This window comes from Anopheles funestus, chromosome 3RL, assembly GCF_943734845.2.
Source record: "Anopheles funestus chromosome 3RL, idAnoFuneDA-416_04, whole genome shotgun sequence".
Lineage (NCBI taxonomy): Eukaryota > Metazoa > Arthropoda > Insecta > Diptera > Culicidae > Anopheles > Anopheles funestus.
The window spans coordinates 19,558,689-19,586,593 of NC_064599.1; the positions used below are offsets into that span (position 1 = coordinate 19,558,689).

At 43.8% G+C, this 27,905-nt stretch overlaps 6 protein-coding genes across 9 annotated transcripts; 2 read left to right on the plus strand and 4 right to left on the minus strand.

The window, feature by feature from the left end:
- Window positions 1-3,765: 3,765 nt before the first annotated feature.
- Window positions 3,766-9,345, minus strand: LOC125767734 (probable inactive tRNA-specific adenosine deaminase-like protein 3). The gene is made up of 2 exons (XM_049434580.1): window positions 9,107-9,345; window positions 3,766-6,936 (listed from the first exon to the last, which is right to left on the minus strand). The coding sequence occupies exon 2, from the start codon at window positions 6,836-6,838 to the stop codon at window positions 5,669-5,671; it is 1,170 nt and encodes a 389-aa protein (XP_049290537.1). The 5' UTR covers window positions 6,839-6,936; window positions 9,107-9,345; the 3' UTR covers window positions 3,766-5,668.
- A 100-nt stretch (window positions 9,346-9,445) lies between these two features.
- LOC125767737 (E3 ubiquitin-protein ligase RNF113A) lies at window positions 9,446-10,752 on the minus strand. The gene is made up of 3 exons (XM_049434592.1): window positions 10,602-10,752; window positions 9,820-10,534; window positions 9,446-9,747 (listed from the first exon to the last, which is right to left on the minus strand). The coding sequence occupies exons 1-3, from the start codon at window positions 10,669-10,671 to the stop codon at window positions 9,582-9,584; spliced, it is 951 nt and encodes a 316-aa protein (XP_049290549.1). The 5' UTR covers window positions 10,672-10,752; the 3' UTR covers window positions 9,446-9,581.
- A 97-nt stretch (window positions 10,753-10,849) lies between these two features.
- Window positions 10,850-12,783, plus strand: LOC125767732 (iduronate 2-sulfatase). Its single transcript, XM_049434576.1, has 3 exons — window positions 10,850-11,249; window positions 11,314-12,523; window positions 12,595-12,783. Exons 1-3 carry the CDS (start codon window positions 11,028-11,030, stop codon window positions 12,729-12,731), a joined length of 1,569 nt encoding a protein of 522 aa, XP_049290533.1. The 5' UTR covers window positions 10,850-11,027; the 3' UTR covers window positions 12,732-12,783.
- On the minus strand, window positions 12,772-21,728 carry LOC125767726 (H(+)/Cl(-) exchange transporter 3). Of its 4 annotated transcripts, none has more exons than XM_049434562.1 (13): window positions 20,469-21,728; window positions 17,736-18,096; window positions 17,272-17,307; window positions 16,609-16,772; window positions 15,703-16,539; window positions 15,420-15,634; window positions 15,144-15,352; window positions 14,939-15,079; window positions 14,762-14,871; window positions 14,589-14,689; window positions 14,344-14,507; window positions 14,055-14,268; window positions 12,772-13,977 (listed from the first exon to the last, which is right to left on the minus strand). In XM_049434562.1, the coding sequence occupies exons 1-13, from the start codon at window positions 20,574-20,576 to the stop codon at window positions 13,887-13,889; spliced, it is 2,751 nt and encodes a 916-aa protein (XP_049290519.1). In that variant the 5' UTR covers window positions 20,577-21,728; the 3' UTR covers window positions 12,772-13,886. The 4 variants fall into 4 exon arrangements, with proteins under 4 accessions (XP_049290519.1, XP_049290521.1, XP_049290520.1 ...); XM_049434564.1 differs by lacking the exon at window positions 20,469-21,728 and adding an exon at window positions 18,820-20,435; XM_049434563.1 differs by lacking the exon at window positions 17,272-17,307.
- A 1,106-nt stretch (window positions 21,729-22,834) lies between these two features.
- LOC125767744 (pigment-dispersing hormone peptides) lies at window positions 22,835-24,039 on the plus strand. The gene is made up of 2 exons (XM_049434600.1): window positions 22,835-23,104; window positions 23,308-24,039. The coding sequence occupies exons 1-2, from the start codon at window positions 23,003-23,005 to the stop codon at window positions 23,515-23,517; spliced, it is 312 nt and encodes a 103-aa protein (XP_049290557.1). The 5' UTR covers window positions 22,835-23,002; the 3' UTR covers window positions 23,518-24,039.
- Window positions 24,040-24,268: 229 nt separating this feature from the next.
- LOC125767740 (bax inhibitor 1) lies at window positions 24,269-26,749 on the minus strand. The gene is made up of 3 exons (XM_049434596.1): window positions 26,458-26,749; window positions 25,754-26,207; window positions 24,269-25,318 (listed from the first exon to the last, which is right to left on the minus strand). The coding sequence occupies exons 1-3, from the start codon at window positions 26,517-26,519 to the stop codon at window positions 25,112-25,114; spliced, it is 723 nt and encodes a 240-aa protein (XP_049290553.1). The 5' UTR covers window positions 26,520-26,749; the 3' UTR covers window positions 24,269-25,111.
- Between the last annotated feature and the right edge of the window lie 1,156 nt (window positions 26,750-27,905).

A 27,905-nucleotide genomic window follows, 5' to 3' on the forward strand; every position in this document is an offset into this window, starting at 1 on the left:
CGCCGATCAATTAACGCGTACGCGACGATCGCTTCTTCTGCTTCCTGCCCCTGCGCTGCAACACCAGTTCTGTATGGGGATGAAACGAGAACAACAAGAAAGCATTACGCGACTGTAGCATACGACTTTATTATACGGGTGTCGGTGTGTATAGCAAACAAAAAAAAAAAGATCCCCCATCGGACACGAATGTGTTTCACTTCACAATCGCTATACTTACTGCGTATCGTCGACTATTGCTGTCGCTGCTGTGCACACAAATACGCACACAGTTTGATTGGTTCGCGAGACAAATTCTGCGCTTGCGAACGCGTGCGCAAGATTAACGCAATCCGTGCGAGTAAATTTGAATTCGATTCGGATGCTTTACGCACACTATAAAGCTGTACTCACACACAAACACAAGTGCTTTGTGCGAACAAAAATGTGATAAGCGTTGACGCGCAAATCATCTGTAGTGGACCGGTGCCGGTCCCTTCCCCAGCGCCTTGTTACAGGCGGCGGGTGCCGTTTTTTTCCAACAAACTTAACACTCCGCTTCGTTGATAAATCTGTTCTTTTTCTGGTCGGAAGTAAATGGGGCAAAAAAAACAGTCCTTCTCGTAACACTAAGCACTAACAACCGGACACTAGGATCGCGAGGTAGGTGGATCTGGAGGTACAAGTCCTTTAGCCTGTGTTCCTGCCTGCCACGCAACAGCAGGCTACACTAGTCGTTAATGTAGTACTCCTGCACGGGGCTGTCACTATCCATAATCACAGTCGTTGTTGCCTGGACGGCCTCGGGAACAGGATGGAAAACAAAACCGGACAGGTGCTGCTCAAAACCGCCGCCCCAACAAACTCTCCTCCTGCGAGGTAGACTTCTTGCCACGAGAATAAAAGCTTTCACAGCTTAATAATCTTCCACACTCCCAGGGCTTTCTTCGTTTCTGTACAGAGTAACGCTTTCGTAATTCCTTCCCTTTAGCCACACCGTTTACTAGTGTCACGCAATCACCACCAACAATGTGTCCTTTAGCTTTTGGGGGAAACTTATTCCCATTCGAAACAAGTCCCGGTATCACTTAGCACGATGACGATAGGGAACGCACGGCCTCTTCTCGCGACAGTACGGCACGGTTTGTCAAACGATAGCAAGCGTTCACCGAAGACGACGATATTTTCGGCATGTTATCTCGTCCAGTACGTAGCGCACAATGGGACGACCCAAACCGGCCGACCATCGGTCAAACTAGTCACAAACCATCGGACGTTTGTCGTGGAATCGATCGCGCAAGCAGGTAGTGAGGTAAGGATGGAATTGACCCTTGTGCGGCTACCCGTCCCTTCCCTCGATGAGCTGCTAATTTCACTGACGTCGTCGGACTGTGGTCGGTTGCTTCTCCCGCTATACGACGGCCGCACATGATCGCACCGGGGAAGGACAACTTCACCGATGGGTGTACCAACACACAACGCAGGTCTGCCTGCTACTATTAGCACTGGACTGTCCGGGAATTAGTACGCGGTGCTACTGCCACTGCTGGATCTTCTCTCCCGGGTGGCCGTATCTGCGTTGACCAGCGTCGGTCAACAATCAAGCGTTGTTTTGCTTTAAATTGAAATTTATTGAACCCAATAAACATGCCCCGTCAGCTCCGGGTTCCACCCCCGGGGAGGGGGAGTATGATGAGTCCTGGCGGGTTTGTTTGCGGTGTTGTGTCTTATTTCTTCTCACTATCACCAGGGCAACCACGTCACAGCGTGTGTCTGTGCGCTTTTCGCACACAACGTCAGTCCTGTAAATCCTTTCCGTAATCCTTTGCTTCCCGGATTGTAGCGAGCCGCGTGACGAAACGTGATTGCACGTGGCGCCATCTCGTAGCAATGCTACCGAACTACACTACACTTGGCGCAAGTTTTACAATGCTGTAACGTGTTGCTAATCTTCATCTAGATCTGAACAGCACAAAGCACAATCATTTCTTGTTATGCGTAACAAACAACCCTTCTCGATCAATCGTTGCTTCCTTCCGTCATCTTTTTTTTGCTGTTTTCTTTTAAATTCATGTCACGTTTTCACCTCCGAAAGCTGATGATTTCTGTGAAAAAGAGAACAAACAACGGCCAAGAAAGCTCTAATTAGTGTATGAACGATTAATCCCTTTCACGGCACCAACACATGAATCATCGTACGATTCAATTGGGTAAATTGAAGTGAAAATTAATGTTAATTAATTCACCTTACACTGAAGAACAAAATACTAAACGGACAGCATCTTACTACGCCTTTTTGTCTGACGTCACGCTGTAGCCGTTGCGCCCGATTCCGATGTGATCGATCCACGAGGATCAACGTGACTGTGTACAACGGGAGATAACGGCTGGCTGGGATGACTCCAGCTACGAGCTCTACACAACGGCCACACATCGATTTCCAATAGAGTGATAAGTTTATTTACCTCTGTAGCAATAACCAACACCGATTTAGGGGAGGAATGGGACGAACCAAAATGATGAAAACAAAACGATTCTTTCATGTGGCTTAGCTCAGCTCGTAGTGGCTTTAACGTTTACACTACACGACCGGGATGAGCGTCTTCCCAAACGGTTTCGCACAACCTGATATCGGACGCTGGTTGATAACGCATCTGTGTCTGGCTTAAAAATTCACACACGCGTCATCAAATTAACACCTTCTGCGCTGTCCTGCTCTACCTTCGTGTCGTTTGGGGCCTACACGATCAAGGGGGCTATATTTTGATTCCACGGGGCAAGTTTTTTTGTTTTGTTTTTCAGGCATCATTAACAATTCACACAAATTGGAAATAGAGAAGGAAACCCCCCGCCCAAAAAAAAAAAGAAACCTCCAACTTCTACAACATTCTTTCGTCGACAACTGTGCCGCGTCATCTTTTAATCGGTCACGTGATCTTAAAAATTTGCTCACAACACCCGGGACCACACTAATCGCGTGGGGTTGTCGTTTTGTAGCGCTAATTCGATTTCACTCGTGACGAGTATTATTATTTCGTAATGATGTCCTCACACCCAACCACCTGCCTCCGCAACCTGCCTTGCTTTGTGCATTCCCCAAAAATCCAAGCTTGAATGGAATAAATAATGACCTGACACCCGAAAAACTGGAATACACAACAGCTACATACAGTCGTAATGAGCTAGTGTACAAAGAGGGGAAGAAAAAAAACTTTCCAATGTGATTTGTAATGTTATTCAGTTCTTCCTTCCTCCTCCCCCCCGGCGGTGTAGTGATTGTGCCCTAAAATGACCTTTCCATTCCTTCGACCATTAATCAGCCAAATTTTCGTTCCGATCCTCTGCTATATATGCACAACCCGCAATCCATGTTTTTATTTCGTTAGAAGTATGGTTCCACCGGTTCCAATATTGGATTCGTCATGTTCCGCGTCACTTCACGGATATCTACACACAGGCCAGTAGTTGACAGCGTGTATGGCCCTAGAGAAACGAGAAAAACAACTCACTTTACATCGCAAATGCTTATACGGTGGTTGAAAACCTGCTGCCGGAGCGACCCCTTGGAAAAGGGAAGGGACCAACGGATACCCTCATCCACCTTCAATCGGTTTACTGGTACTTCCCGTGGACGAGATGGTATATCGGTTTCGGAACCTGTTAGTGAACGACGGAACACGTAAACAACGCACAACATGCAAACGGCGGGAAATACCAGCTTTCAGGTTTCCACTCGAACACGTACACGCACCAGGAGCTTGGGTGCGAGACCCGTGTGAATGCATCTGAATATTGGGTCGTCGGTGGGATCCTTCTCCACCGTTTTCACCGCGCCACTGTGACCGGTTCGGCAACGCCGGGGGAAAAAAACACAGAAACAGCATTGTCAATATCTCTAAACCCGCATGCGCTATGTTACCAAGTTGAACCAAAAAAATAACACACATCTTCATTAGGTGACACCGGGGACATCTTCTTGCCCGAATGTACCGAACCATCGGCAAAAATTGTTATCATTTTTCCCTCTTTCGAAGGTGCAAACGGGTGGCTTTCGCCGAAATAGACTGGATTATACTGGATCTTCATATTATACCTACTCTACAGATATACCTTTACTGTGTCAATCAATCAAATCATTGTTTCTCAATCAATTTGCATACGATAAGCTATATTAATTGTAACGCTTCGCTTTGTGCTATTGTCTCATATACATGCTAAAAATTCTTTCTATAAATAACAAGGTACAAATTTATAGACGAATTCAACCAACAGAATTCAACGTCTGCTCCAGATAGCTTCATCAAATGTAACCGATTGCATACAACATAAAAAAAAACGAAAATAAACTCATCAAACCGATTGAGATGAATACGCAAAATTAGAAATAATGGCACACCGAAAACTATAAATTCATTCACATCGTAATGACATTATGGTTCGATCGAATTGAAAGATTTTATCAAACATCAAAAACCCATTCAACCGTTCCGCCATATTTGCAATGGTCAAGTTCATTGTGAGATAAAAGATCCCGGACCGCCTTGAGAGCCTTGAGATCGTGGTCTTACTGTAGCGCACATTGAGCCGTATTCTTGCACCATTTCGGAAGGGATTGGGAGCAGTTAGTTTCACTGTCAAATAAATTTCAATACAGTTTTGCGCTTCCCGACAAACAACCACCTCACACAGCAAATTGGCTATTGGTTGCTGCCACTTAGAACGCCACCAATGTATCCATGGGCTGGACAGCCATCCGATCGCGATCGCACCCCAGTCCCCGTGGAAGCAAACAACATACAGTGAGTAGCGTTGAAAGTGTTACCAGAAAATTCAATAAGCAAAATAATATTGGAAATGTTTTATAAGGAAAGGTAAATATTTTACCATTTTTTTTTACCTACAATAAGATGCAAATGAAAGATAATATTATACATCCACTACCACGCACAAGTGTAGCGTTAATTGGTTTTGCTTCGATTCCTTCCTTCCTTGTGCAGGGCAACAGTTTATCGTTTAGTGTGCTCAAAACTCTTCACGATCGTATGCTCCCGCTGCTGTCTGCTCTTTTGCCAACCGTGTCTCGTGTTGAAGAGTCTCAATAAAATAAACGATGATGAACGGACCCCGCATACTTTTTTAAACAGTTTGTCTCCCTTTAGCTGCACACCCCTCGCGCTTGGAAACCGCACCGCAAACGAAACGGGCACGGATCTGCCCTGTCCAATTGACCTCAATCGAAAAGGACGCGTGATGATGACTGGCGATCGGACAGTTTTGCCAGGCGACCATCTCCAAACCGCACCGGGGTCCAATGGGGGGTTTCACCGCCACAAGTGTGTGCGTATAAGAAACGCCTTTCAATGGGTGAACATTCTTACTACATCGCCGCAGATGGCGAACGATCGTTTGTGAATATCACGTGTGGGATTCGCGGGACTATCAACGACGATATTTTACGCTGCAATTAGGCTTAAGCTCAAAAAATCCCCGGCTAAAACAGGTTCCGAAAGTGTCGACGATCATCGACATTGCGAACTGAAACTAAAGATCACGAAACTTTTGCATCGAACAAAACAACTTACGGAGTTTGGAGATGTATATTTTTTGCTTTCTCATTTTTGAAGACTGGGTTTTTTTTTCTTATCATCGATACAATTCATGTTAACTACCATACAGCTTAAGAGTTGCATTAAACAATCCGGAACACCTCGTAGTGATGGTTTAAATCCTTCACCGTGTGCAGCTTCATCAGCGTCCCCAAAGCGCCTCGCGCCGTTGGATGATGATAGAATACACGCCGCACCCGACTATGTACCAGGGCCATGGCACACATTATGCAGGGTTCGTGTGTAAGATAGACATCGTACCCGGTACACAGATATGGTCCGTATTTGGCCAGATTATCTTCTGGTATCGGTACACCCCCATCCATTGGTCCTACACGGTCGGATGTTCCTGTTCGTGCCGGTTCGGCTCCAAGGCAAACGATTTCACCATAACGATCGCGAATAAACCGCTCAAACTGTGGGTCGATTCCACCGTAATGAAAGCCATCCTTCCTTAGTGCGCTAGTCTTGGGTATATCCTTACACCGATCGTTTGCCTTTCGATGCCATATGCCACCGTTCTGCGATACGGCTACCATGTCGATCAGTACCATCGGGCAGTGCCAGATTGGATGCTGTTCACTGCGTCCCGTTCCAATGGCTACAATGCGTGCCCCAAGTTGTGGGTTCACGCACACACCGAATGGGTGACCTTCGAAGTGTTCTGACAGCTGTAGACAGATTTCCATTACCCGTCGGTGCACCGTTGCTTCCTGCGGTCCGAATAGTGTGTCCGTGTAAAGTGCCTCATTGTGGTGGTTCGGATGAAATCTACACGGCCACCTCCGATTCACCGTTTCGTACTGCCACCGGAGCAGCGGTAACACGGCAGCAACCGAAACAATTCTTAGGCTCTCGCAAAGCCCATCAATCACTGGCGGCTCTAAGCCGTTCGATGTTAGAAACCTTGAAAGGCGTGACTCGACCGAATCAACTTCTTGGTCATCTTTGCCAGATAGATGCTGCAATAACTTATCTACCGATGCCAATATGATCGTTCCGTCGCGATTAACACGCTTCAGATGCTGCAGTTCATCGATGGGAAGTATTCGCGAGAGTGCCGGCACCAGTTGGGAAAGTTGCCGTTTCTCTTTGACGCTTCCTACGTACACCTCAACTAGTGGTGTTGGATTAGTATATTCATCCCCCAGGATCGAATGTATACGGATAAGATGATCGGCATCCCGCACGATGGTTGGTGATTCCTGTTCTTCAGGAAACTTCGGACGCTTTGCTTCCGGTTCATTCGACATGGTGAAAGGTGCCTCACACAAAGCAAACCTTCACACACTTTGGGCTCTTTATTGAACACTGATCCACATACACACAAAACCCTCACAGGTGGTACGATCTGCAATAACATAAATCAGAAGGAACACAACTTCAACTTGTTTATTTGGCGTTTTGTTTTTGGGGTATATCAATCTACCATTTTAAGCTACATTTAAATGCTAATTACCTTTGCTAAATGATCATCGTACAACTCTCGTACCAATTCTCATAAACGCTTCAATGCTTACAGTATCTGATCGAAGATCTTCAAACTCAATGATCATACTATCTTTTACAATTTTATCAGTATCTTTATTGCAGTGTCTTGTACTTTCAAATGCAATTGGGTGCAAAAGCACTTGGAGTTGTAATCCGTTGCCAATCTAATGACGTAACGCACTCAGGAGATCCTGGGAATTCCCAAGCAATCTCCAAACAATAAGTGGCTTAGTAGACTTATGCCTACCACTTAGCCGGAAATTTGTAAACTATGGATAAACTGAAGGATCGGGAAGTTTTTATTTGAGACTCAACACACGATCTCCAGTATATTCGACTGAGCGTCAAAGAACGACGCCATGGGACCACACGGTTTAGTACTAATCGTCTAGCGGTGAATATCCTGTCGGATTATCTATTGCGATCGTATTGGAAGATGTCCTTTTTTAATTTGAAAAATTATATTTTACAAACAGCCAGCTTTGCTGTTCATCATCCATTCACGCTCATACTACTATCGTATCGGACTATGGTTGACCCTCATTATCAAACACCCATTCCTTCATATCGCTAATGGAACTCGTATCTGTTTGGGAAGCATTTTATTAAAAATGTGCAAATATTTCTATCGCCCAGATAAGAGGGCTTACACATGCCTAGAGCTCTATTGATATGAGGGATGATTCCAACCGCGCCATCATATCTTCGTTCATTCAGGGAACAGCAACGCACATCACACCTATAGACCTATAGAAGTATCAGGCCGGCACATCAAGGTTATTTCAACGCCGAGAGTGCCAGAGGGATGAAATTGGGTCAAGGTGTTTATTTTTTCGTTTGTTCTTTTTTCTTTTCGAGTCTTGCACGACAGAAGGGTGTTTCAAATCTCATCCCTGAGAGTAGGATTGACTGACCGAGTGCGGGTAATTGAAGTCAAGGAGTGTCAGAATGGCAGGCCAAGACCTCCTAACTTAAGAATGTTGTGCCACATAAGCCGTTATTTAACAGGGTCATTCTTAGTAACCATTCCTGTTAGAAACGTACTAAAGGATCATCTTCGAAATAGGATCTTCTTGTATCTATGTAAGTGTATAATTACTTCCGTACTAAATTCAAATTTATAGCATATTAACGACCTTCACTATCTACTTATGAAGAATTGTGTAAAATATTTCATTTCATGCATATGATCAGAAGCTTCTTAACCTCGTCATACACACGATCGCATACGGAGAGGTTCGTTGACTGAAGCTGCTACACAACACACCCTTACACCGGTTGTGGCACGCTCGGGTTGGCATCAATTAACAGCGAGGCCAATTTGAATCAATTCCCGATTCATTAGCAATCAGCAGCAGCAGTAGCAGCAGCATCCGCCACCGCGAGACTATGTATTGCTGCTGGCCTGTTGATGTCCTTCTGCTTGCGCCACCAATACGCGAACCATTGCCAATCGATCGGTAACGGCATGCGTGTGCGTATTCGTTTCAGCTAGATCGCGAACCCGTTTGGCCACCACGCATACGCCGACACTGGAGACGCGTATCGGGATGGGGAAATGTCTTCAACGTACGCTAGTTGATGTTTCATGTTTGCGCGCAAGGTCTCGCCAAAGTGGTAGCAATTTCGGATAGCAACGCAACAACATTCTACTAGGAAGGAATGTTTGTGACGTTCGCACACTCCCCACCCTCTTAGTTGGCGCATTATGTGAGAGCAAGCGGACCGTATGCGTTGAAACGTTTGGTAGGATGCTGAAGGTCATCAGAATTCGCTACACAGTGCATTCCGCAACTGAATCGCACACTGTGATGCTGCCCGACGCTGCCACGATTACCACCACGGTAAAAGTGGTTGATCGTTCCATTGTTTACGGCACGCACTTCGCGGACACAGTTTGTGATTGTTGTTGATGCGTATTTTCACCGTCACCGATTGCGTGTACCCCTTTTCCCGACAGACAGGCAATAGCGCACGAGGTAAAAGAATTCAAAACAAAGGCGATAAGAGCGGCCAGACGGCAGACTTACCGGAAGTGTGTATCCGTCTGCAACTGGGAGGAGACATTCAAGTTAAACTATTTCACGTGTCACAGTGGAATCACGACGGATTTACGGTACTACCTTGAGGCTTTTAAGGCGAGGATAAGATCAAATTAAAAACGATCAGTGCGTGTTACGATCGTATTACGCGGCTATTTTTACATATGGTTAGTTGACGTTTTGTTTTTTTTTGCTTTTTCGCAATTTGTTATCAAACTTTTGACAGGTGGGATTTGTTGTGATTTTTACTTTTTCGAGCAGATTGCTCACTATGGGTCAGGTGGATGTGGACATAGCGAAGATTGTAAATATTTTATGCAGTAGATATTTTTAAATTAATAAAATTACTGAGTCTCGTTTATTTGCTCTTCCACATCCTTTTCCGTTTAAGTGATCGTACACATCGGTACAATCAGTTCGAAATCATGCCTTCGTGGTAAAACTGTGCAAAAGCAGCTCGATCTTAATCGCTATCCGAATCATGTTCTTCCATCTCTCTAGTTTTCAATCGTGCGATCAGCTCTTTCGCTGGATTAAACATTCCATTCGTCTGTACCCCGCAGATCGCACAACGGGTAGATTTCTTATACTGTGCCAAAGCACACCGTTCACAGAAGTAATGTTTGCATCTAAAATAGAAAAACATTTGTTGTAAAACGATCGTACAACTACCGTGCACTGCACATGCGAATGTTACTCACTTTGTAATAATTGGATCGACGAAACTTTCCCGACAGATGTAACACTTGAACGGTAGCTCCTCATCGTCCGAGTGGATTTCGTACTTGGTGTCATCTCCATCGGAATCTTCGTCGCCATGGTTGTGTCCCGTACCCGGCCCTTCCTGCTCCATCTGCCAGCCGTGCTTGTAATCGCTTCGATCGTGCAAAAACTTACAGCTATCACCGAACCCGCAATATCCTGTTTCCTTGTAATCTTTGCAAATGTCTGGCTGATAGTCCCACCGCACGGTAGAACGAATGTTGGCCGGTGCTCGTATCGGTCCTTTACGCACCATCCCAGATGCCGCATTACCCTGGGCACTGTCTTTCTTCTTGTAAAACTGTGTGTAATTGTTCAACCCTCGGTACACCTTGTCATCCTCCTTGCCCTCCAGCTCTTTATTGATGTCGATGCTCTTCTGGTAGATTGCTTGCGCATCACGATCCTTCTCGGTTTCGATTTCCAGTTCCGCCGTTGCACCCTGATCTCGGGGTCCTTCGGCTTGGGCAGAACGCTTTGATTTGTAGCTGACAACAATGCTTTCCTCGTCCTCGCTCGAGTGAGATGAGTCGGGGTTTGATGATTGATTTTGCCTTTTCTTCAGTGCCGAGGTACTTTGAACGTTTGGATTCGCTTTCTTACGCTTATCTTGAGTAACAACAACGGACGAGGCTGCTTCTTGCTCGGCTTCATCTGTGAAGAATACAATGGGGAAAATACAATGCTGTCCGATTGCACTATCACTCCGTATGTACCGTACCCGAGTCTGATGACTGTTTGCGCTTCCTCGCGCCCTTGTTTTTGATATTTCGTTTAATAAAAGTAGACATAATACGCGATTAATTATGTGATACCGCTGCGCGAGCCAAACCACTCCGTTGCCAGTATTTTGTAAACAAACCGCATTCGAGCAGCTTGTTTGACATCTGCTCGAATTATTTGACAGTCGAAAAAGGCTGTCAAATTTGAAAATAATCCGTTGCAATCCTTTCAAAAAGGTTGAAAAACAGTTGCTTTCTCAAAATTTGTGCTCCTTTCCTGCATAATTCATTACATACGAGGGATGATTGTGATATGATAAAGAAATTGAGCATGTTTTATACCACAAAATCCGCTGAATGACAGCAAAGTTTTCCTGCGATCGCGCCAACCACAAACCTTGCCAGTTGTAATCGGAACGTAAACAATGTGGTGTAACAAAGTGCCGTTTCTTCTGTTCGTGTTTTGTTTGATAATTTTAACGAATGAAACTCAAACACAAATCGTTGATCGCCCTAACGTATTGCTGATAATTTTGGACGACTTCCGGCCAGCCATCAACTATGGTTACGGCGATGTGAAAGCCATCACTCCGAACATAGATCAGATTGTTAAGAATGGGTACTTTTTTGAAAATGCCTTCGCACAAGTAAGTGAAATGTATTGGAAAAAGTTGCTTGAAAATGTAACTGGATCGTTTTCCATCTCCCTAGCAAGCGCTCTGTGCGCCAAGCCGTAATTCGATGCTTACGGGTAGGCGCCCGGATACGGTGCGCTTGTACGACTTCTATAGCTATTGGCGCCAAACATCCGGCAATTACACCACTCTTCCGCAGTACTTCAAACAGCAAGGTTATCGTACCCATTCCGTGGGTAAAGTATTTCATCCCGGAGCTTCATCCAACTTTACGGACGATTTTCCTTTAAGTTGGTCCGAACCTGCGTACCATCCGTCGACAGATGAGTACTCTAATGCACCCGTCTGCATCAATCTGGTAGATGGTCAACTGAAAAGAAATCTTCTGTGTCCCGTGGTGCCCGAAATGCAACCGCTCCACACTCTACCGGACATAGAGAGCACTGAGGAAGCGAAACGATTTCTGCAAACTGTTGGACAGGATCCATACTTTCTGGCCGTGGGCTATCGGAAGCCTCACATTCCGTTCCGAATCCCGATCAAGTATCTTGATCAGCACCCGGTATCGAAGTTTAAAACACTCGATCTTGACTATCCACCGTACGGTTTACCCACTGTCGCTTGGAACTCTTTTCTTGATGTGCGCAATCGTGACGATGTCCAGCAGCTTAACATTAGTTTTCCTTTCGGGCGAGTTCCGGATGATTTCAAGCTGCAAATACGCCAACACTACTATGCCGCCGTCACATATGTGGATGATTTGATCGGACAGTTGCTGAAGGCAGTCGATCAAAGCCGGACGATCGTTGCACTAACGGCCGATCATGGTTGGGCACTGGGAGAACATGGCGAGTGGGCAAAGTATAGTAACTATGATGTAGCCGTACGAGTGCCGCTTGTGATTAGTGCTCCGGCACTACAAGTGCGCAACGATCATCAAAAGATCGAGAATGTCGTTGAATTGCTGGACCTTTTTGCAACGCTTGCAGACCTTGCGGGACTTCCGCCGTTACAAACGTGTGACGTTAAACGACCACACAAAGCTACAACGTGCACGGAAGGGAAATCTCTCCTGCCTCTATTACTATCAAATTCTTCAGAGTACAACGATCGTACTGAGTGGATCGCTTACAGCCAGTATCCTCGCCCGGGGGTATATCCCACGATCTTCCCAAACAGTGACGAACCGAAGCTAAAGCATATAAAGATTATGGGGTATAGTATGCGCACGGAACGCTTCCGATACACCGCATGGATAAAGTTTGATCCGGCAAACTTCAAAAGAGGTATGGAAACATATTTAGCGATTCAAAATGGTACATATATAATTTGTAATCTCACGTTATTACTCTTTTAGACTGGAGTACAATATACGGCGAGGAATTGTATGATCATTTGATCGATCCACAAGAAAACATGAATCTCAGCGATCGAACACCTCTAATGGAGATAAAGGACTTTCTACGAATGAAACTAAAGGAAAAGTTTCCATAATACGACCATGAACGTACCCTCCAATCGAACTAACAACACCTTTTACAAGAAAATTGTTTTATTACATAAATATACAATTTTATTATAATGTTGCTTCCACTTTCTTAAACTCTTTCCCTTTCCATTCGCTATCCGTTTGTTCGCTACTGCGTCCGTAACGTCGATGACGATCGAAATTCCTACCACGTCCATAACGTTAATTACGATCGAGTAATGTAATTTGCCTATTTGTGTTGTGTATGTGTGTCTGTTTGTATTTTTTTTTCTTTCCAGCACTATTAGCACTTATGTTGCATTTCCCACTGCCGTCGGTTAGATTGCACATTGTGTAAAAAATAATATGATACCTATATTTCATAAGTCCTGGACGAGATAATATAGAGTCAATTACGTGATTTCTTGCACCATGATAACCGTGACACAAATTTCTCGAAGTCTATGATATTTCCTCAACCCAACTATCTACCGGGTTGGATGGGACACTGTGTTTAAACTTCATACTGGTTAGCTCTACTTTCCGCAACTTCCAACGCGGTAATCACAAAATTAAAGCGCGAGATAATACAAATATTAATAACAGCTTCGCGTATAAACATAATCGTTCGTATGCAATTATTTCATCATGTTAATTTGTTCTATAACCGTGTTCGATATTGGCCTGTTCTGTCTAGTGGCTAGCTATCTGGTGACTTTAATTACTTCTATCTGGATAATCTTGTATATAGTGGCACACGGTTCAGTGTACAACTCTACTCAGAATCGAAAAATCCAAAGAATAAATATCCAAAAAAATGATTCAACGAATCGAATAAGCTCCACAAGAAATTTTAATACCCTCATCGCTATTTTCAATTGACTATTGCTGTCTTGCAAAAAAAATGATTCTCTCAATTGTATATCCCAAAAAAAAGTAATAATAATATTGCACGGTAATACTATTGGTTTCCGAATTGTTAAATAATTTTGTCTTTTTTCTTTATCACCTCTCTAGGCGCGGGGCAGAATGTAAACACAGCGGAAACCTAACTTTCAAATAATATTTACCTACATCGAACCCAACAGTACAGAGTTGAACAGGGATGATACGCTGCGAAGGGAAGGGGAAAGACAGAAGGGAGGCCAGCATAATATCTATCATTATAAATAGCTAAGCGCTTAGTTAAACAAAACAGTATTCGGGTCTTCATTGTCCATCTGTTTCACGTGCCTCAGGACATCTTTTTTGGTTATTACACCGAGTAGTCGCCTGTGTAGGATACAACAAAAGATCGGTATTAGATCGTTTTCCACACTCATTTTTGCAAGCAAACTTTCCCCACTTACCCATTGTGGGTGACCAATGTTTGCCTCAGGCCCAGCTTGCGGAACATATCGACGACCGTTTCCATCGGTGTCTGATCCGTAACGGTGATCGGGGCCATATCGAGAATTTTCTTCAGCTTCAATGGCGACGGTCCGAGGTTTTGGACCGGTTGGGCCGAGGTGAATATCACCAACGATTGGCCAGTGATACCATCAATGATGCGCCGTGCGTTGGCTGTAAAAAAGATTGAAGTTGATGTAAGAAAAACTAATGGCATATCAAACTCATTGTAATGTGCTGTATTCATACCCAATGCTAGGTTAAGATCCCTTCGCAGCACAAAGCCAACTAAATATTGATTCTCCTTAGACACAACCACCGGATAGCCGTTGTGTTCAGTCTCTTTGAGTAAGGTCTCAATGTCGTCTACCGTCATCGAGTCCTGAGTGATCACCGCTAGTGTTTCATTGCGTCTAAAAGGAACGTAAAATAAACGAAGGGAAATATTTAATTTCGTTTCACTGTCACACTAGTTGCTGAAGGAGTAGGCTTACTTTGGCTGCATCACATCCGCCGCCAGTGTTGTGTGCTGGAATTCATCCTTGCTGTCCAAGAACGGATACCCATTAAGCGCTATGTGTGCATCGTAGATGCCCTGTACGAAGCAGATATAAATGAAAGTTTTAATATTTAAACCCGTAACACGGTGCAGTAACATCGTTCTTACCTGTCTGCCTAGCGCATCACCAACCCACTTCGATGCCATGGCCGCCGCCATCAGCGGGACGATATATCGGACACCACCGGTTAGCTCAAACATAATAACCACAAGGGACACTGAATAGGGAAGCAAAGAACGTGTTAACACATGGAACCATTGTTCATTCTACGTTGCAAACGTTACCAGTCATTCTTGTGACCCCTCCGAGCACGGCAGCAGCACCGACCATCGCGTACAGCCCAGGCGTAATGCAATTGTCACCAGTCGAACACTCACCGGAGAAGATCCATATTTTTGGATAGTTGTACGCCAGCTGTTCCATTCCTGAAAATAAATTAGTTAAGTGATTATTTCCTTACGAATATAACTGCTAACGCTGATTTCTTACCAATTCCAACCACACGACCAGTGATCGCACCCAGCGCCAGCGAAGGAATGAACAACCCGCACGGTACCTTCATGCCGAACGTGAAGATCGTCATGACTAACTTCATTGCCAGCGCTAGTATGAGCAACCAGACGGCTTTATGAACGTTGGGACCGGCAGCCGCTATTTCTATGGCCGAATTGACATCGGTAAAGTTCCGATTGTAGTCGCTGAAACCAATCGAACGCAAACAATGAAAACATTTTCCCCTAAACGGCCAACAGCTGGTACACTTACCACAGTGGATCTTGATTGGAGATACCGCACTGGCTGAAGAGGAGATAGATTAACTCGCTCGTGTTCATTCGCGTGTAGGGATTGGGATACGCAATAACCGCGGTAATGAACGTTACGATCAACACCTCAGTTACGGGGTATTGGCCAAGCTTGCTGTACTTGCGGAACCGACACCACCAAAGGTTTGCCTTGATGAAAAAGGTTGCAATGAAGCCCTGTGAAATAGCGAAGAAAGAATTACTATTTGTCCCTCCCATCAATTTTGGATGTGTCCCTCACTTACCCCTATAATACCCAATCCGATGAACGGTACAAGCTCGAAGAAAATCCACGGTTTGTTGTATTCCACGTAGAACAGTACCGAATGCTCGTTACCGAATGGATTAATCGATCGCAGAATGAACGCCGCAATCAATGCACAGAAGAACGATCGCCAGAGTGTCTTCAGCGGGAAATAGTATGACACCTCCTCCAAGCTAAACAGCACACCACCGATCGGTGCCCCGAAAGCCACCGACACACCAGCAGCTGCAGCGGCCGATAGGATTTCCCTCTTTTTCGCCTCATTACGGCCATACTTCGGGAAGAGATAGGACAGTATGTTGCCGATGCAGCTTGCAATATGCACCATCGGGCCCTCCTTACCAAGGCTCAGGCCCGCCGACACCGACAGCATAATGCCCACCGATTTGATTATCAGCGTCCACTTGCCCAGATAGCTGCGGATGATGAACCCGGACAGTATTGTTTTGATCTCCGGTATACCGGAACCACACGCGTACGGTGCGAACATGCGTACAAGCGATGCGGCCAGCAGCGCAAACAGCATCGCCCACATGATGTAGAAGAAGTACGATATCACGTACGCACCGAACCCTTCCCGGGAGGAGGTAAAAATCTCAGACCATGCGTACCACTGCGAACAGTTGCCACTGTCGAAGGAGGTTTCGTTCGACGACCAGCAGCACTGCTCCCGGTTTAGCCAGAACGCTTGTGGACAGATGCCGAACTTTAGGTCCGTCATCCAGCTCGCACCGATATCGATCACACCGGCTACGCAACCGGTAAACAAACCGACCAACAGTACGCACACCCATCCGGACCAGGCATCATGTGCGCCCTAAAATGAAGTAACAAAACGGCAAGTTTTTAAACATATTTCTTCAACACAACGTGAAGTGATTCATACCTTTAGAAGATCCCAGAACGAGTCCTGCCGCTTTTTGACGATGTATCGATGACGCATACGATCGCGCGCAATATCACGCTGCCAGTCAATTGTGTGGAAATCATCGTACTGCCCGATACCGGGAATGTCGTCGCTTGTGTCCGTCATACCGGCAAATGAGATACCTTTTTACCGAAGGGGGAATAATATGGAAAACATGCAATATTAGCAATTCTTAAAATTTTTTAATAAACACATCATACAGGAACGTACACACAACAACATAAGTTAAGAAAAACAATATTCCAAACAGTGTTCCACAACAAGCAAAATACATTAACCGCCGTTTGTTTTTTTAAAAATACTTTTCTATTTTTTGTTAATCATTTGTTAAGGGTTTAATGGTTCAAACATGCTTATTAATGTCATAGGAATTCAACCATAGGGTTTAGATTTAAATGGTACATTTAAATATTATTAGCACAACCCACGTAGGAAGGGAAGGTGTCGTTTCTGGTGTTAGCCAAGCCGCTTACACTAAGAGTACCGATCAGTTAGGCATTAAAAATATAAAAAAGGTTTCCATCGAATTACACGCACACAACATACACAAAGCAAAAGGGGGCATCCTTAAGAGGCCGCTTCAATAAAAAAAAGTACGATAAAGAAGTACAGTAAAGTTACCTTCAATTTTACCGGAAAACGAAACGGTTAATGTATCTGTGTGTGATCGACAAAACAAGCAGGAGTTAATTAAAGATCTTTCGTTTGTTTAGTAAAACAATTGCAATTAAAATTTCTGACTACAAAAGACTACATAGGCAAACAAAAGCAGAAGAAAGATAAGATAGTATGATAGAATAAGTAATTTAACAGATTTGATTAATTTTTTTTGGGAAAATTAATTTCTAACTGGGTTTTAAAGCATTTTTTGTATTTATATTTAGTTTACTTTACTTTTTTTTAACTAAAATGGTTTCTTTAACCGTAGAACTACTCTACCATCTGGATCTTCACGCTGGTCGGGAGGAAAGTTTGACCCCCAAACCCACACACACACAAAATCAGTGGTTTGTAGAGGAAACGTGGTTTCACAAAACATAAGGACACTCAACAACCAACGTGGAGGAACGCGACTTTTCCATTACCTTCATGATCGGAGTGATGAAAATCGCGTCCGAAGCGTGTATGCGTGGGTGACGATATGCCACCACCGTCTCCACCATTACCGGCGGAAGTAGCAGCACCAACAGCAGCAGTGCCAGCAGCTGAAGTAGCCCCCGTTCCTGCACCACCGTTGTTGCCACTGCTGCTCGGTGCACCGACACCATCCTGTCGGCCACCATTCGCTGCATATGAGTATGGGTAGTTCGGGTTGGTTAGGCCACCATTACCGGGCGTAATGTCGATCATGCCGTCCTCGTCCGCCTCGTACACCGGCACACCCGGAGTCGTCAGCGAGGTGGTGATACGTTCCGATCCGGACGATGAGGAAGAACCTTTACCGGTCTACCCGCATTCCATACGGGTAACGAGAAAGAGAGCACATAAGACGGGAAAATCAGTGTTTTATATGTCACAAAATTTTGTTGCTGGCTTTTTTGCATTTCGAAATACAGTGTTTAACGCGACCGGAAGCCGGAGAACAGACATGGAAATGTGTTTAATTGAACCTAATTTTGTTTTGCCTGCAATTTGATTTGGCAAATATTGATGGTTAATTAATTCGTCGCGCGGATGTACACCGTGATTGGCACTACCATAAGGCGTGCAAAATAAAGCGACTTGGTAACCTTTACCCACTTTGGACAGACATGGCACAAATCGTCGGGAGTGGTTCATAACTCACTACACTCTCTCAGCTGTTAGCCAAATTGACACTAACGAGTGACACATTTTTTTTTTTTTGGTACAAAAAGGGATTGATAAGCCCACGATAGAATAACAGCAGAAGCAGCAGTTTGCTACGATGGGAAACTCTTTCCTATAGGTGTATTGTTTTGTGGGTGTTGTTATGTACTTTCAAACAGCCTACTGCACACTTCATATTCCAACGAAACAGCCATGACGTCAAACGTTGTCACGCTGTTATGAAGCGCAATGCACGCACATTGAAAACACATTTCGCTACACTAATCTTCCAAAACCATCTCACTAATCCACCCCGAAAATGAATGCCACTGCCGATGGGTTTCATCCGGAAAATGGTCACATCGGGTATTATCCACTAACCCTCTAGCCACGGGACAAATCGTTGATGCTGATAGTGCAGTTGTGTGTTCCGGCCAGCGACTGGGTTTGCTGGGTTGGCAATGTACAAGCGCGATGGTACTAGAAATTGCACCACACGCACACACCCGATACGGGGACGAAATGCTCTAGTGGTTTCGCGGACGGTCACACAAAAATCAATCCCAAACCGGCAATTGCGCATGATCATGATTCAATGATAGAGAGAAGAAGCGAACTGAGAGCCAACAGCAACAGCATACATCTTGACCGCTGCAATCGAGAGATGAGAATTAGATCGCTACCAACAGTGGATGAGGATGCAAAGGGGGAAGACCAGGAAGGGATCAATCCGAATCGGCTGTGATAGGGTTGTGCGCGTGTGATAGAGCGCGCAAACCAATAGTAATGCGTGATGTTTTAAAGGATGAAGCAAGATGCAGACAAAACAGAGCATATCTCATCGGAAGCACATGTTTGTAGTGAATAAATTCTTTTCTTTTTTTTTTTGCTCGATAAGAACAGAGTAAGGTGGGAGTGTAAAACAGCAAACCAACAACAGATACCAAAAAGAGATATGACAGTGAGGGTGGGACATGAAGAGAACTTTTTTGTTTATGCATAATAAAAGTGCATTCGATGCAGCATAAGAAATGCATTTGCTTCACTTCTCAATCTACATTATTATTATGAATTGAGTGGAATGTTTTAAAGGTGTTATTTACTGTTTGATGCTAACTTTTCTTTACTTCTTTACCAAATGCATTAGTACGTTCCGGACCTATGGTAAACTATATGGTTAAACATGTTATTTGTTTATTTTTGGTAACCCAACAACATTCTGAGATGGAATTCTTATATCCTTTAAATATTAAATAAACAAACAAATAATTATTACACAATATACTAAGTTTGAAATACCCCTTTTTAGTAAACTTATCTGACGACTGTAAACATCTTCCTCGTTTACTTACTATTAACTGAAGCACTAAGCAGCTATTTATCTACAATTTATTCAATTTGAAAGATAAAAATGGCAACACCCAAAGCGAATTATGTCCAATTACATTACACATTTGACTACCTTTCTTGTTAGTTTGGCATGGGTTGTAAATTAGCGCTTAAGCTACAGCTGGAAAATTTTACATTGCTGATAAAGCGAGAAACGGAACAGTATCCCTACCATTGTAACCACTTTCTGATAAGCGGGAACAATCGGTCTTGTTTTGTACCAAAGCCGACAGACATGTCTTACATACTGTATCTATCAACATCATCATCTGCCGTACGGTTCTGATCTAGTAGGCATCATTGCACGAGTTAACAAATGGAATGCTTTGTATGCTGGGTAACAAACACACATCCAAGCAGGGAGGGTTTTTTACCCCAAAAAAGGGAAACGAGAATATAAGTAGGTGGGGGTTTGGGGGGGTTTTTTGTTTGCTCACGGATGCTTCTCACTTCACCGCCTTCTTCGCTAATGATTGCAGCAAACACCATCGTTTCTCGTGCATGAAGTTATCATCCGGACAAACAGACGGAAAGCACCGCTTTTCGGTGTGTGTGATCCGTACCGGAGGATCATTCCCTTAATAAATCGCACGCTGATACAAACCTACAAGTAAAAAAAAAAGCGGAGAAAATGACCTTACCTTGCTTGCAACTGACTGATAAGACGTGTGATCAGCACTCAGTGGATGATTCGTGACTGCGGATGATATCGGAAGATTGCTGGTGCCTTTGAGGGGAAACTTTTCCATACTGCGGTCCGGCAGGCCGGTGTCTCTCGTTTGTTTGTGTGCGGTGTGGTCCGGGAGAATGGCCGCCACCGCTTTCCGCTCGATTCTACACTATAATAACAGAAATCCGCTGCCACGTCACAATACGACGATCACACGCGCGAACAAAATTGCCACCGCACAAACTACAGACAGGCGCTCGCGCAAGCCCTACGGGAAGATCGACCTGTAAAGCGTGTGTGCGTGTGCGTTACGCTGTTTAGGGAATTATGTTCCTGTGTTCCTTCCGGTTTGCTATGGTTCTCCTTATGAGTCACACACGAAAGATGATGTACGCCCTTAACTCTTCGTTCGCGCGGGATACTCTTCGTTTACACGCAGAAACACTCGACGGCAATCGTAAACATCGTAATTCAGCGATAACGCCCCTGACCGATATATTCTAGCCAAACAAAAGCACGTATAGTGCACCTTCGGTTTGTTGCTGCTCGTTGGAGCTCGTTGGAACCACAAAAGAAAGAAACTTCTCCCACTTTGAGTGAATCTTTGAAAGCAACAAAACGAAACAAACTAATCACAAAACAAGGAAACAAAAACTACCCTATACCACATTTAATGATGAGTCAATGGACACATTTCACTGCCAACTGAAAATTCGTTCACGTTCGATCAAAGAAGGCCGTCGGATTACGCGCTGATGATGATTGTTGTTGCGCGTAGCTGGTATCAATTTCGTTTCATTCTAATTGCACTTTGGCACACGAATCTGCGCTCGCGAACCTGATCGGTCATTGACGATAATGAAACCAAGCTGATGGGTGCATTCTGTTGCACCTGTAATAGATGCAGGACGCGAGGAGATGATAGGGCGTAAGAACGATCGGATCTCGCCCTCAGAATTCCATCACACACTAGATGCAACGACAGCGACGCAAGTGCTGGAGAGTAATGGTAGCGCGCTCAGCAGGTGGTTTCTGCATGTCCCTGTTTTCGGTCACGTTATTAAACGAATCTTAAGCACTACGATCTAGCGAAAGGGATCCGCTTATGCACACAAAAATCCGTGCCAAATTCCGTGCAAAATTTCCACGACGAAAGGTTTTCTCCTTTGCTTTCGCGTTGATCGAAGTGCCTCTGTGCAGAGGTGACGAAATTAAGAACCGTTTGACGTTTGGTTCAATTGACAGTAGGGCACCAGTAGGGGTGGTTGTTTACATTTTGAAACACGCTCAGGGTGTATTTGCACCTGTATGGAGATTAATTTGGCTTGAATAAAATTTAGTAAACGGTATACTAATTTAACATCGGTCGACGATAGGAATAGAAACGAAAGGATAGTGTTCTGCATCGAAGATACTACGATTTAAAAATGCGTTTAATTTGAAATTATTCCTCGGGGTGCAATAAAAGCCTTTTTTTAAGGATAGGATGCAAACCACCCATACCACCTACACTTGCTTTTCGTTCACAAATCGATTATCATATTTAGTGACGCAATGGAAATTAACTCCAATTCCATCATAAAGCACGAGAAATTTCTTCGATTGCGTCAATTCCTATCCCCAAAATTGCATAATGACGAACGGGTTTCTTCGTTTCCGGTCTATTTTAGTACTGTCTTCGCCATTTCTTCGCCCAACTCTTACCCTCCCGACGAACAGACCGAACCGAACGACCCCCCACCGGCTGATGGAGCCTTTTTAACGGTCTTTACGCGAAACCGAAATTGGGTGAATTTATGGACCCATTTGTTGTATGTAGATCCCATCTGCTGTGCTGAAACCGTTACACGTTCTGCCTGTGGTCGATTTTACCAGATACCTTATCGATCCTAAATAACTGATCCGATATGATTAAAATTGTGGTATTACACAGGGTGTAAATCGGAGCGCCTGGGAAAAAAAGAAAAACCAAATTTAATGTCCAACAGCTAGAGTATTTACCTTCTGCGTGCTTATACCTTCAGGACGAAACGATGTTGCCTGCAATTGACAATGCTAGATGAGCGCTGGGAAATTACCTTTTTCGCAGGCAAACACAATATCTTGCGGTCCCCGTACCATGGCAATAAAATTTGCGCGCTCACAGCAGGACTTCGACTACAACTTGTTGACGAGTCGGTTTCAACTGGTATTCACAGTGTATGGTGGCTTGTGTAGAATCGGGCCCGTTTCAGGACCAAACTGAAGGACACTGGGTGGTGGAAGAAATTGGAAGATGCGTCAGGGCAGATGTGCCAGATGCGTAGGATAACGCCAGATGCTGTACGGTGCTATATAAACGTGGTATCTAAACGATTAATACCATCAGTTCTTGCAGTACCAACAGACCATACAAACCTGTGCAGCTTTGTGGATATTTAGCAGGATTAAAACACAGAACACAGAAAGGATATACAAACGGTTTAAGCTATTTTGAACAAATTGTTACCAGGATTACCGTTAACCATGGCTAAAATCGGTGCAGCATGTGTTCTGCTGGTTTGTCTGTGGCTCAGAGCGAGCTCTGCCCTACCAGCTTTTGAAGATGACCGGGATTTGGATAAAGAAGTGAGTTTAAAAGTGACGCTGTAAACAGAAGCTAAAGTTCTCGAAATACTAACTACAGAAATAGTGTGATCAAACAATTTGCAGTGTTAGTTTAAATTAAATTAATTTAAATTAAAATAGTTTAAATTTTCAAAAGCATGCAAATAAGATTTTGTTGAAAAGTACCATCTTTACTAAGTGATCGATTTTTTTTTCATTCTCAGCTCTATATTCGTCAGCTTGCCGAATGGCTTGCTGATCAGTCGACGGATTTTCTGAACGATCTGACCAACTTCCCACCTTGTAGACCGTGTAGCTACGAACACAGGCAGCCCATAGCCGTCGTCCCGAGGGCAACGTACGCAAAACGTAACTCCGAGCTAATAAACTCGCTTCTAAGCCTTCCGAAAACGATGAACGATGCCGGCAAGTAAAGTGGCCACTAGGCCACATGGAAAGGAGGCTTACTGCCTGTCGGAAGATTTACTCGATGGAGCAATGCAAATGATACGAACAGTACTATCATCATATCCTTCCTTTCATCGGTGCATACGACGTGGGAACGATTTCTTTTTTTCCAACAACCCGTAACGAAGTGTTAAAACAGTTTTCTTCCCAACCTTTTTGTTCCGTTCCATCTCAATACATGCCGAACTTATTACTGGGGACCATAGAAACATAACAAAAAATTGATGAAAAAAAAAACAATCCATATTGATGTTACCGGAGAGTTGATGGTGAAATATAAGTGATTTGCTTCTACTACTACCTAACCTAATCACTAACTCATCACTACTATCTATAAAACATACTGATATCCGCAACACGCTAATAAGAGCGATGCGTTCGTTTATCCTTTTGCTTTTGCAGCGATTTCGCGTGGACACACACAGAGAGAGAGAGAGAACGTTGTTTGTAAAAATAATAATAAAAAAAGAACGATGGTTACAGTTGAATCCGAGTGATGTACCTTCAATTAAACTGACCTGTTACATCCATCCAGTCCAAATATAGTAACAACGACGTATCTACCGCCCAGCGTACTCCACCACATTGCGTAGGCTTAAATGGAAACCTAATCGGAAATGATAAATTTATCTTCGAAAAATCTAAAATTAATCATTCGGTATTATTAACGACCTTTTTTTGTTTTCTTTCCGCATCTTCGCGTTCCGTACGCATCTATTGAAATTAGTAAAATATTTTATTAATCCATAAGCGGATTCCATCGAACAACATGAACTTACATCTATTATGATCCAACACTGACGGACTATACGAAACTCATCCACCAGTTAAGTTTGCCCTTGAAATGTTACAAATACTCCACACCGCTTGAGCACGTTTCCCTATAATTGTTTGGATCCCTGACGCCTTCGAAAAGGAGGGGAAACAATGCTGAATCTCGACTGCATCTCCAAAACACTGCGATTGAAAGATATTCCATTCACGGTTTCACGCACTCAATTCAACCTGATGGAGATGAACTTTGCCCAAAAACGTAAGTGAGCTGAAAAGTGCACTAACTGTTTTAGCCAACAATAATTCCTTGCCACAACTAACGAATACATATGTTTGCGAATTTTATGGGTGTACACATATATTAAAACGTGCACGCAAGATAGCTTCATCGTTTCGTGAGATCTTATCTTTCTGTTTTAACACCATTTTAAATGATTCACGTGATAACCACGAGAACGAAACAAAGGGGAAAATATGAAAACATATGTAAAGCTTATGTCGATCTCGAAAGTATACCAGTATTTCACAATATTGCCAAATCGAAAGTAAATATGACCTATTGCATCCAATTTTGCTAAATTATATTGTGAACGCTTGAATAATGCCACCATTTTAATTTAAAGCCAAATAATTGCAAAATAACGATATCTGCCGCTGCTCATCACGTATTCGGTTGACAGTGGCAGTGCAAGATATACCAAAACAACTGGCCCCTATAACTTAGGCGAGAAAGTAGGCTATTGGCCATGCTTTATCGTGGCGCCTCCATCGACAATGGATGAGTTTTTAGTTCTTTCGCTTTCTGCGCTCGTTGTTGTCCTCTCGCTGTGCAAGAATAACCAGCAGACGGCGGAAAATGCTAATCACATCATAGAACAGGTCCAGGGAATGGCCGATGAAATCTTTGCTTCCCATGCGATGCTTCTCCATGATCATGTGTGTGTCGAACAGAACAAAGCCGGCCATCACAATCAGTCCGAGGTAGAGGGAAATCTAAAAGGATGCGAACATTAGTCATAGTTAATTTTTCAGTACCTTTGTTTAATTTTTAAACTATTGAGGGAAAAAGTTTTTAAGGTAAATTTCAAGATATGAATCCTATTAACAAACAAAAATGATTTGTGATTTGCACAAAACAAACAATAAACAGTTTGAAGCAAACAGCGGAACTAAGCGCGCCTACTAAGATCCAGAAAAGAGATATATTGTTGCATCAGCTCTTTTATAAACATGACGTGGTGCTTTCCAATTGAGACGTGAAGGCCACATAGGTACACAAGACACTTTACTTTACGACGTCAAGCAAGAAGTTTTAGAAATCAATGAACGAATCGATGACGCATTTTCTTTTGTTTAAGGTGCCTCAATTATTTACCACCGGGAACCAAACAGATGTGCAGTGCGGGTGATGGGATGGGGTTTACTTACGTCTTGCACGATGTAGGAGCGGAAGAATAGATTTCCCAGATTGATCAGAGCCATCGTGCTGAGAGCGCTCATTAGAATGCCACCGAGGTACAGGTACTTGCCGCGCTTGGCGAAGAATGCGGACGCCGTCAGGCAGGCAAAGATTGTCGTTGTACCAACAAGCGCCGTAACGACGATGGCCGGGTTCATGTAAATAACCTGCTCCAGCAGCAATCCCAACGAATGTCCGGTGAAGAGTCCAATTCCCATTAGCATGCTAAAGCGCAGTGCCAAATTTTTGCCATTGTCTGGTGTGAAAACCATTCCAAGGATGAGCGCCAGGGAAGCGATGGCGCTCAGCAAACCCGCCTCCCAGATGCCCGACAGATGGATCAGCGAACCGACGGTGGCTGTGGTGCATGTTGCAGCCAAACATCCGTACACCTTGGACAGATGCTGGCGCAGACTTGGATCCCTGTGGAAAGAAATGTGGTAATACAGAACCGATCAGTGACATTGTTTATATACGCTTTTCAGCAAACACACAACTCCACACCCATCACAAGACCTTGAGAAAGCTATCCAGACGGAGGGTCAAATTGATTAGGATAGATTATCAAAACGAAATGAAAAACACACCACCAACCGGTGCCAGATCATTCGAGATCTTTCACTAATTTACAACTGGTACGTCACGGTGTGTGAAGTAACGTATGTGTACTTACAATTTTGCACCCATTTGTTGCGATAGTCGCTCGAACGAAAAGTTTGCAAATGACGTGGCCATAGTGGGAAAAAATTACCACGGATCGACGATTGAACTGTACTCAAATTTCAAAACCAAACCACTCTTCGATGTACTCTTGGATGAGGTTGCTTTGATAACGATTCTTGCAGTAAACTTGTGTGTTTTGGCTTTTCAGGCAGAAATGTTTTCGACTCGAGAGTTCACGGACAATTACGTCTTTTCACTTCCTTGGATGGGCTGTTTCAATGTAAGCAAAGGGCAGGTTGCACCACAACTGCCCTCATTCGTCAAATTGCAGTGAAGGGTGACGTTGACAGTTGTACGCAATGTATAAAATCGGCAGCATGCAAACAACTGTTTGTATTTAACACTGATGAATTGTTACTTAAATTTTTACAATTTAAAGCTTTCTGACAAGCGAAAAATATTTAACAAACAACTTATTTAATAATTCCTGCATTCAGATGGCCTTTATTTAACGAAAGCAACTGTCAAATCGATCGATGACTCAACGAAGACCATTTTCTCCTTCTCCCGTCGCGCTTCCCGTAAATTTAAACTCCATATGTCAAACCATTTGTCCGCCGAACGTTATTGGTGAACGAGTTTTCCGAAACTTTCCGATGGTAAACCGAAGCAACAGTTCTACGGGTTGAGACACAACAAATCTGCAGAAAAACCTTGATTTTTGAAATGTAACCGTCTTGTTATCATTTTTACTGCTTTTCCTATACCACCAGCGAACGAAACAAACCAAAATCTCGTCCACAAGAGAGGTCTTGTATTGGTTGCATAGGAAAAGAAAAACAAACGATCGGTGTGTGAAAGTGTGATTCTGGTGAATTTTTGTTTTATCTGTGAAAAATGTTCCTTTTTATGAATCATTGATGAAATGCAAGTGTAAAGTGCGTGTCTGAGTGCGAAATATAGTGCATTTACGTATTGTAACGTGGATCAGCGGGAGTAGAAAGGTAAAACATATCTTAAAAGTAATGCATACAGTTGTTTTCCCCCTAGAGCGTCCCAAGAATGCATTCGGTGCATAGCTACCGTATCTGCCGCAATTTCCCACCGTATGGTGCGGTTTGATTTAAACATTCGTGGTGTTGCGTTTGATTCTATTCTCATTTTAGAACAGGAATATATGCGAACTTTTGGAAATAAAGGTTTGTTTGATATTTTCATTCGAATCAAAGGAAAAACATTTGCGTACCTCACCCCCGCTGAGAAGTAGGCGGATGTAACATTCTGGCGTACGCAAAACCGTGAAGGTTAAGCGATAGATTAACCCGTGTGGAGTCGGCGTAAGAGGGTAGGGTTAGTGAAAAGGCGATGGAGAATCTGCTGCACATGCAACACCGCCGCACACTCTCGGTTCGTCGTTCACTAATCGTGAGAATGATTCAATCGCGCGAATCAAGGCTA

Excerpts from the sequence above, each read along its gene's own strand:
- LOC125767734 (XM_049434580.1), bottom strand. The coding sequence starts at position 6,838 with ATGTCGAATGAACCGGAAGCAAAGCGTCCGAAGTTTCCTGAAGAACAG.
- LOC125767737 (XM_049434592.1), bottom strand. The coding sequence starts at position 10,671 with ATGTCTACTTTTATTAAACGAAATATCAAAAACAAGGGCGCGAGGAAG. Across the intron at positions 10,535-10,601 it reads CAAACAGTCATCAGACTCGG|ATGAAGCCGAGCAAGAAGCA; the intron begins GTACGGTACATA and ends TATTCTTCACAG. Across the intron at positions 9,748-9,819 it reads GTCGATCCAATTATTACAAA|ATGCAAACATTACTTCTGTG; the intron begins GTGAGTAACATT and ends TTTCTATTTTAG.
- LOC125767732 (XM_049434576.1), top strand. The coding sequence starts at position 11,028 with ATGTGGTGTAACAAAGTGCCGTTTCTTCTGTTCGTGTTTTGTTTGATA. Across the intron at positions 11,250-11,313 it reads TTGAAAATGCCTTCGCACAA|CAAGCGCTCTGTGCGCCAAG; the intron begins GTAAGTGAAATG and ends CCATCTCCCTAG. Across the intron at positions 12,524-12,594 it reads TCCGGCAAACTTCAAAAGAG|ACTGGAGTACAATATACGGC; the intron begins GTATGGAAACAT and ends TTACTCTTTTAG.
- LOC125767726 (XM_049434562.1), bottom strand. The coding sequence starts at position 20,576 with ATGGAAAAGTTTCCCCTCAAAGGCACCAGCAATCTTCCGATATCATCC. Across the intron at positions 16,540-16,608 it reads CGTTCTGGGATCTTCTAAAG|GGCGCACATGATGCCTGGTC; the intron begins GTATGAATCACT and ends ACTTCATTTTAG. Across the intron at positions 14,690-14,761 it reads GTGATGCGCTAGGCAGACAG|GGCATCTACGATGCACACAT; the intron begins GTAAGAACGATG and ends TGCTTCGTACAG.
- LOC125767744 (XM_049434600.1), top strand. The coding sequence starts at position 23,003 with ATGGCTAAAATCGGTGCAGCATGTGTTCTGCTGGTTTGTCTGTGGCTC. Across the intron at positions 23,105-23,307 it reads ACCGGGATTTGGATAAAGAA|CTCTATATTCGTCAGCTTGC; the intron begins GTGAGTTTAAAA and ends TTTCATTCTCAG.
- LOC125767740 (XM_049434596.1), bottom strand. The coding sequence starts at position 26,519 with ATGGCCACGTCATTTGCAAACTTTTCGTTCGAGCGACTATCGCAACAA. Across the intron at positions 26,208-26,457 it reads CAACAAATGGGTGCAAAATT|GGATCCAAGTCTGCGCCAGC; the intron begins GTAAGTACACAT and ends TTCTTTCCACAG. Across the intron at positions 25,319-25,753 it reads GCTCCTACATCGTGCAAGAC|ATTTCCCTCTACCTCGGACT; the intron begins GTAAGTAAACCC and ends GCATCCTTTTAG.